General features: G+C 37.1%; 1 protein-coding gene across 1 annotated transcript in view; it reads left to right on the forward strand.

Moving 5' to 3' along the window:
• ATP10A (ATPase phospholipid transporting 10A (putative)) overlaps positions 1-7,912 on the forward strand; it is a 185,171-nt gene extending 177,259 nt beyond the window's left edge. Inside the window, exons 18-21 of the mRNA XM_058184468.1 lie at positions 1,292-1,372; positions 3,690-3,794; positions 6,122-6,309; positions 7,042-7,912. Of these exons, the coding sequence (XP_058040451.1) occupies positions 1,292-1,372; positions 3,690-3,794; positions 6,122-6,309; positions 7,042-7,741 (1,074 nt within the window). The 3' untranslated portion in view covers positions 7,742-7,912. The remainder of the gene's footprint in view (positions 1-1,291; positions 1,373-3,689; positions 3,795-6,121; positions 6,310-7,041) is intronic.
• Positions 7,913-8,983: the final 1,071 nt, after the last annotated feature.

The raw sequence follows: 8,983 nt of genomic DNA on the forward strand, positions 1-8,983 counted from the left end.
GACAGCAGAATATAGTGAAGCTTGAGGCCAGAATACATTTCTAGATTTTCACATTGGAAATAGAGGATAATACCAAACAATGAATTATGTATGTGCTCTTATTCTGCGAAATAGCTAAATGATTTCACAAGAAAATAAGTACTTTCCAAGTCCCTGAGTAGTTACTAAAAATGTTGTCCAGAGTAGCCAGAAAGAGGCCTTTGGAAAGATTCAGATGGCCTTGATCCTTTCATCATTTAGAAATACTTTGACCTGGGTCAGGATGTTATGTGACCCCTTTTTAATATGTTCGATGTGAGTTGCCTCCAAGATGATGTGTTTTAATAATTTCTGTTATGTTTTGTGTTTATATCCCTCACTATCAAATGGCACAAATAGCTGGATGGTAAGATCAGTTGCGCATGAAAAAAAAATTATTGAGAGGCATGTGGCTACTGCTACTAAGGATATAATGTATAATTACCATAATTAAATCCATAGTGTTTAATTTCCATTCTATATTTATTGAAATCAACAGAAGCTAGAGCCTAATTCATTTGCCTGCCTGAACTAAATGCAGCTAACTCATTTGGATCCAACATCTTTGCCATATTGTCACTGTCAGTTACAGGAGCCACATCACAGAGTTTGACCTGTATTGTCTTGTCAGGACTGAATTGGGGTTGTAATGTCCATGGAATGGGAGATGGATAATCCTTTTCCTTTTTCGTGACAGACTGGCTTAGAAAAAGAAAGAAATCTGAGCTGCTTCCAGAAAGATTGGAAATTGCTTTATACACAAACTAAGCCTATCTAATATTTCTGAGCCAGTCATTCCAAACCTATTCATCCTGTTGAAACTTCTTTGATCCTCCAAATAATCCCTGACTTACTCTTCCAGCTCTTTAATACCAGCTCTATTACTATCCCAAGTAAGAAGACAGCATGTTCAGCATGAGCCTCAGGAAAATCAGGTCTGATCAGGTGGCCTTTAGAAAATGTATTTTCAGTCAGGACCTTCAGTAGCCATTGGTGGGACAGTAGAGGAAGAGGAAGCTAAGTGTGTGGTCCACTTAACTATGTTTGAAAGGGAAGGGTTTTTGGACTGGGTTGGAGCAGGTCAAACTGCCAAACAGGTTGGATGGGCATGCTTCTTTGGCTCAGAATATTATTTGTATTAAAGCAGATTTTCTAGATGAAATCCCTAGATGAACTCTTCTGCTTCTTTTAATCACTCAGCTTTTTCTTTTTCATTTTGAACAAGAAGTGGTTCATTAGAGGTAAAGCTCTCACTCTGCCTCCCCCATTACAGGAGTACCAGCCGCATATGTTTTGGATGAACATGATTGATGCTCTCTATCAAAGCTTGGTTTGTTTCTTCATCCCTTACTTTGTAAGTTATCAGTGGTAAACATGCTCCAATCCTTCTGTTCTTGAATCGTGGGGGAAAGAAGCCAGGCGTGGCAAATGTATGCAAATGAAACTAAGTGTGCTGGGAGGGTCAGTTTGGTATTTATGACTTGGATTATTGAAGCTGTGGAGGCAAAAAGACATTGAGAATTATGGGTTATTGATACAGATAACCCAAACTGCTGCTACTGGGAGATAAGGACCAGCAGTTGGGAAATGGCTTTATGTGCACATCCAAGGAATGTAGGAGAAAAGCTGGCAGAGCTGGGGGCAGAATTATGTGTGCCATCAGTTTAGCATCATTGTGGTCCCACAAGTACTCCAAGCCTTCCCCCCCACCCCACTCCGAATTCCATTGACCCTTACCTGGCACCAATTTAGTGCTGAACTTTAATTGACCAGATTCCTGTGCATAGGCTTGAACAAACCTTCTAAGCCAGGGGTCACCAACCTTTCGGATCTCAGGGACCACTAAATTCCTAATTTTAAATTCCGCGGACCACTAATATGAATTTTTTAAAAAGATAAATAGTATTTAGTGCAATATAAAAAATGCAAATAATTTTTTCTGCGGATCATCAAAATTTTCTCACGGACCACCAGTGGTCCATAGACCACTGGTTGGTGACCACTGTTCTAAGCTGCAACTTTATGAATAGTCCTGATTTTGAATAGTCCTGACAGTGAAACCTTTATGTTCCCTGCACCATTCAGCAAAGATCCAGATGTCATATACACTTAGCTAGAATAGGAAGGGATGGTGTCAGGAACAAAAACTATGAAATACTTACCCTATGTATCAGTTTTTTCCAGGAATAAGAAAATTTTTCCAACAATTTTCAAGAATGGCTTAGCAGTGGAAGTAACATCGCTTTCTTTTTTCCTAATCTTGTTTGAGAGAAGCAGTGGGGAGTTGGCAGTCAGGTCATTTTGCCTCACACTTAGCATCATTTATTAAAATTGCAGAAAGAAAATTATTGCTATTATCAAGGATAATAATTGCTTGGAGAGTAATTGGAAAGACCTCTACAAACTGGCTTTTTCTAGAGTGATGAGACAGGGAGAACAAAAATCTCAGTAATGTTCTTAGCATTTGTTTCTAATTATAAAAATTTTATTATGATAGACGTAGTAATTAGTATATTTTAAATTAGGGTCTAAACATTATATCTTACTAAGTGGAATACAGCCATGGTATTAATTCTCTTAGAACATAGAATAATAGAGTTGGAAGGGTCCTTGGAGGTCTTCTAATCCAACTCTCTGTTTGAGCAAAAGACCCTATACCATTTCTGATAAATGATTGTCCAGTCTCTTTTTGAAAGCCTCCAATGATGCACTCACAATTTCTGAAGGTGAGTTGTTCCATTGGTTGATTGCTCTTACTGTTAGGAAATTTCTCCTTAGTTTTAGGTTGCTTCTCTCTTTAGTTAGTTTTAATCCATTGTTTCTCATTTTGCCTTTTGGTGCTTTGGAAAATAGTTTGACCCCCTTGTCTTTGTAGGAGCCCCTCAAATATTAGAACACTGCTATCATGTCTCTCCTAGACCTTCTTTTCAATAGACTAAACCTACCCAATTCCTGTAACAGTTCTTTGTATGTTTTAATCTCCAGCCCCCTAATCATTTTTGTTTCTTTTCTCTGCACTCTTTCCAAAGTTTCAACATCTTTCTTTATATTGTGGTGGCCAGAACTGGATGTAGTATTCCAAGTGTGGTCTTACTAAGACTTTGTAAAGTGATACTAGAACTTCATGTTCTATCCCTCTATTGATGCAGCCTAGGATTGCATTGGCTTTTTAGGTTATTTGCCGCACACTGTTGGCTCACAATTAGTAACATTAAGCCAAGTTTCACCTAGCCTGTACCTATACAGTTGATTTTCTTACCTAACTATAAAATCTTACTTTTATCTAGGTTGAATTTCATTTTGTTAGATAGGGCCCAGTGTTCAAGTCTGTCAAGATTTTCCAAACTTGCATTCTCAGACATAATTTCTGTTTCAGAAGAGCCAACATTTCTCCTCCAATCATACCTGGACTAATTCAAATGGTACATTTTGTTGGTTCATATTACAGATGCTTTTTGTTGGAACCTAAAAATGTCATATGCATATGAAACAAATGTCTTTTGAAGCATATGATAAACTTTTGAGTTTAGACTGAAAAGGTATATGCATTACTCTGTCTAACATGCAGATTATTCCTAAATTTTTATAGTTTCTGGACTTTGGGTTATAGAATAATATTCTTCAGGTTTTATAATGTCAGATGTGCTTAATTCTCATTTAACTTTGTTTAGATATATTATGATTCAAATGTGGACATATTTTCATGGGGAACTCCTATCACCACAGCAGCTCTCTTTACCATAATACTCCATTTGGCTATAGAAACCAAAACTTGGGTAAGTTACCTTCAAAAATGTGACCTAGTATTTTACACTCTGCCACTCAAGCTGTAGTTCTACTTCTGCTTTTCAGTTAGATTTTATTTTATTGTAAGGGTTCAACATTCAACTTTCATCATTTGTATTCTTCTGGGAAGCAACATTGAAACAATAACTTAGATAGAAAGAAGTGGGACTATAGAATTGAAGATGGAACACATTGATAATATTGTTGTAGCAGAAGAAATATTTATTCGCTCTGAATTCATCTGCTGGTAAATTCCAAAAATGGGATTCTTGTAAGTAGATAAATGGTACGGTTACTTCCAGTTCCAACAACACTGTCCAGTGTCCTTACAGCCCAGTCACATGCTTCATTTGGGTGCTTATTTTCCTGATCATAAGTTTGTTTCATCTCTGTTTCTATGTAAGTCACAAGTAATTCCACCTCCCACCCCCACCCAATGGCATGGTGGGGAGAAGGATCATGAAAGCAGCGTTCCACTCACACAATGCAAGCTTTGTTCTTTGCATGCACAGACAAACTAAGCAGAGCCTGCGTTGTGATAAACAAACAAAGGTGCAGACCCTACAGATGCTTGCCTCCCACCTCAATGTTTTGTTCTAGTCTATCCATATTTATTTATCAATATACAATTAAAACTCTCCTGTCTTTTACAACTTTCAATTGCTGCATCATAGCCAACAATTTGAACAAAACAGTATGTCATTGGACAAGAATTTTTGAGTCAACCTACTTCAAATGGGCTAATTTAAAGACTGCAGCCAAAATCTGGGACCCATTATTCCCATGGGATTGAAATTTGACAAAGCTGTGTCCACTCCAATGCCGTGGCACCGCCTCATCAGCCAGAGTCATATGACCATCATCTAAGACATTCCCTACCAATCTCCCAAAAGGAAAGTCAATGGGAAAGCCCACAGGAAATTGGAAGTCACTCCCACTGTTGTTGTTTTTTTGTCCACATAGGATCATTCTGTTTCTTTGTTTAGGTGATATCTTTGAAACAATAATTCAACAGATCACAGGTTGTCTAGTTTATTTATAGAAATGCCCATGCCATTCAGTTCCCAAGAGTTTATATATGTAAAAAATAGCATCAAGAGAGAATAAATCTCAGCAAAGAATTAATCTCTTCTCACCTACTAAAATGGAACTAACAATTCCATACAAAGCCAATAAGGAGGACACATAATACGTCTCTGGTAAGATTTTACAAAATAATAGTTGGGGCATTGCAAGAAGGATTACCTCCAACTTCCTGCTCTTTGATCTCTCATGGGGACAGCAATCTAACCTCTTAGATTCCACCTGGGGAAGATGGACCCTAAGAAAGCTCAGAACCAAGCCATCTAAGTCTTGATAGGCAATCACTAGTACTTGGAATGGGACTCAATTCCATATATTTGTCTAGATATAATTTTGCTATTGGCCATATTTTTGCAAATACTGTTAACACCTCTTTTTTTACTTAATACAAAGATAATTCAGAGTGGTTTTATCACATGATCCAGTTAGATAAGTTTATATAACAATCCAGGTCAATTTTCCCTCCATCCCTAGTGACATCAATACATTATTGTTCTTCAGCCTCACAATTTAAGCCTCCAGTTCACATAATATAATAGATAAAACTGTAAGAGGGAGATTTTTTTTTAAAAAAAAGTATTCTATAACGTGCTGATAATTCCCAAATCCATGCATCCAAAGTGAGTCTATCCATGACTAGATTGCGGTGATATCAAGGAATCATCCAAAGTGAGCTACTGGCTAGGTAGTGCCTTGTAGCAAAACAAATATGAATGCTTATTTACTCAAAGATGTTTTTTCTCTGAGGTTGTATCTCCTAACCTACTTGGTTTTGAAAATGCTCCTACAATAGAAATATCCAGTTTGACAACATAATTTCACTGATTTCATTGTGGTTACAAAATTCTTGCTGAATTAGAAAAACTCCTACTCAGATTTCCTTACATGGTGTAGATTTCAACCTTGGTGTAGTGAATATTTCCTCTTGAACTTACTCCATCCTCTTGAACCAGTGGTGGGTTGCTCCTGGTTCGATCCGGTTCTATAGAACCGGAGTAAAACCGGTGGGAAGCTCTGCCCACCCACCACAACGTCAGCATGAGTGATCTGTGCATGCACAGAAGCTTCTGCGCATGCGCAGAAGCACGCACGTGAGTGAATCAGTACTAAAGGTAAGTAGAACCCACCCCTATCTTGAACCTTTTAGGAAAGTACTAGTTTTTCATTTTGTCTGAACACACAATGCCAATAAGATACAGAATTGCAAAATAATTTTGAATATGTTTTTTTTCAGACCTGGCTACATTTGTCATCATGCAGCTTCAGCATTGCTTTATTCTTCATTGTGGCGCTCATTTATAATATTTCTTGCCCAATATGCTATCCTCCATCGAATCCCTACTGGACAATGGAGAAGCTGATGGGAGAACCGGTGTTTTATCTAACTTGTCTTGTTTCACCTGTTGTGGCTTTGCTTCCCAGGTATATCATTTTTTTTTTCTTGTGGGCATCACTTAGAGAGTTAACTTTATAGCATTTTTTCTTTTCTACATATTGTTTGAGAGCAATATTCCTATGGAGGAAGAATGTGCATATGCTGCAATAATCAGAATGTAGAGGTGACAAAGCCAAATAAATCAGTGACTTTATTATTCTTGCCACTGGCCATAATAAATATGGAAAGTGAACATCAAGTAAAGCACAGCAAAAAGATATGCTGACAAGTAAAAGTCTTCTTCTACAGCCTCATTACAGGACTTATCTAGAGATCTAGGGGAGTTGCCAGCAGAAGAGAGCATGAATTTGCAGTCCATTCCCATGAACCTGGACCATAATTTTCTAACACACTGGGTGGGTAAGACCAAAATTAACAGGAGACAGATGTATAGAGTAAGGAAAATTAGCTTGATGAAGATCAAGCTGAGGAACATGAAGCATTTTTAAAGTCCAGAACAAATTAACATTTGGAAGTAGCTTAGACAGATCCCTCCCCAAGTCACTGAAATTTAAGAAGCAGAGGAAGTACAGTACAATTGAACTTAAAAGATGTTATTGTTATAACCAAGTTTAATAAAGCCTTCTGGTAGTTGATTCCCTAGGCTACTGTACCTAATGGCACTGACAGCTATCATTCTTGTTATATTATTCACGTTTAAATTGATACAGTATTCTTTTGATGCATTCATTTTTAATTCTTTCACTTCTCTCCATCAGATTTTTGTACAGAATACTTCAAGGCACACTTTTCCCAACCCAGCTTCAACTTGGACGCCAGTTGTCCAGACTGCCTCCAGGCTCCCACAACCAGCTTTTAAACCAGTGGGCCACCAAAAGGGACACCAATTCCCAAATTTATCAAAATACTGGTTATTTTCCCGAAAGCCCATATTTCATTACTAGTGGCTTTTCAAGGACCTGTAACCACAATAACCCAACAGAATTATCTCAACAAAAAGGGGAGCTATCTCAGATGCCAAAACCAGGATGTTCAACAGATTTAAATACTATTGTTTCTCCTCATGGTGCTCGATTGTGCGATGAAAATGGGCATCTTTCAGTAGCTGATGATAAAGGTGAACCATCTTTGGGTTTTCAAAAAAGTGCTTTTGATCTAGAGCCAACTTTGATGAATGTTGATGACACAGTACAATGGAATTCAAGAGTAGATGGGTCAGATTTCAGCTTGTTCAACTGGTTCTCATCGAGTATGTTGTTCAAGAGCGTCAGAAGTGATCTGCCATCGTTTTCAGGCAGTTTACAGAACAGAAGGCACGACAGTATAACTTTGTGTAGCTGTCATTCTCAGGACTTCGAAGGCTTGACAGAGCAGAATTCTTCCTGTTTTCAGGAACAGGCAAAAACTTCTTCAGGGGACTGCTTGAAAATCGAATCTCTTGAAACAACCATTTTATGACATTGGCATTGCAGAACATATATTTTTTATTTGCACAAAAAGGCTAGAGTGCTCTTTTTCTAAGGATGAAAAGGGCATTCAAGGTACATAGTTTTATTATGGAAGAAAATCTAAGCAAGTATGTTGAAAATAAAATCTGTATACAAATAAAGATATCTATATATATATAAATATATGTATGTATTTATTTTTCATCTCATTTTGTACAAATGCAATAATTTTATTTGTACAGGTAGTTCTAAATTACGAAAGTTTGTTTAGTGACTGCTCAAAGTTACAACAGAACTGAAAAAAGTGACTTATGACCATTTTTCACACTTATGACCCTTGCAGCATTCCCATGGGATGGGATCAGAATCTGGATGCTTGGCAGCTGGTTCATATTTATGATAGTTGCAGTGTCCTGAGGTCATGTGAACAGCTTTTGAGACCTTCTGACAAACAAGTTCTAGTGGGTTCACTTAACCATTAACTGTGATACTAACTTAACTGCAATGATTTATTTAACAACTGTGGCTAGAAAGGTCGTAAAATGGGGCAAAACTCACTTAACAAATGTCTCACTTAGCAACATAAATTTTGGGATCAATTTGGTCATAAATCAAAGGCTACCTGCATTGGTCCTTTCATGATCTCATTAACTAGGTCACAACCATTAGATCAATTTTGATTGAATTGGGGAGATTAAGTCAAATGCCACACTGATTTGATAAAGACAGTGCTCATTAGATTTATCCAAATAAAGGGAGTTGGGAAGGGGAAGAAAAGTATGCACTGAAGCCAGTTGCTGAGACATTTTAGTGTTAGTGAACTGATTTCAGTGAAATAAGTAGTAACATGCTTGGGAAATGGTGAGAATATTTGTGACCTGTTCACAAAATAATTGTTCAAAAATATCACATAGAATGTTTGGGTCTAAAATATGTGGGCAACAATGGCTGCTTTATGACCTGTGGACTTCACAAGTTGCCCACCTCGGTCTAGTATGAGAAGAAGACTACATTTCACACTATCAAAAGAGATTAGGTTTGGATAATTGCATAATCTCTTCAACCTTGGCTGTAACACCCAAAGCCCTTCTAAAATTTTCTACTAAACTGCAATTAATAATGCAATAGAAAATGGAAGATTAATTATATAGGAAGTTTTATTAATTAAACTTTTATTAATTAATTAATTTATACTAGTACAATATATTAATTAATTTATACTGCCAGTACAACTTCCTATATAAAGTCCTCT

The sequence above is a fragment of the Ahaetulla prasina genome, chromosome 5, assembly GCF_028640845.1.
Source record: "Ahaetulla prasina isolate Xishuangbanna chromosome 5, ASM2864084v1, whole genome shotgun sequence".
In the NCBI taxonomy this organism is placed as follows: Eukaryota; Metazoa; Chordata; class Lepidosauria; order Squamata; family Colubridae; genus Ahaetulla; species Ahaetulla prasina.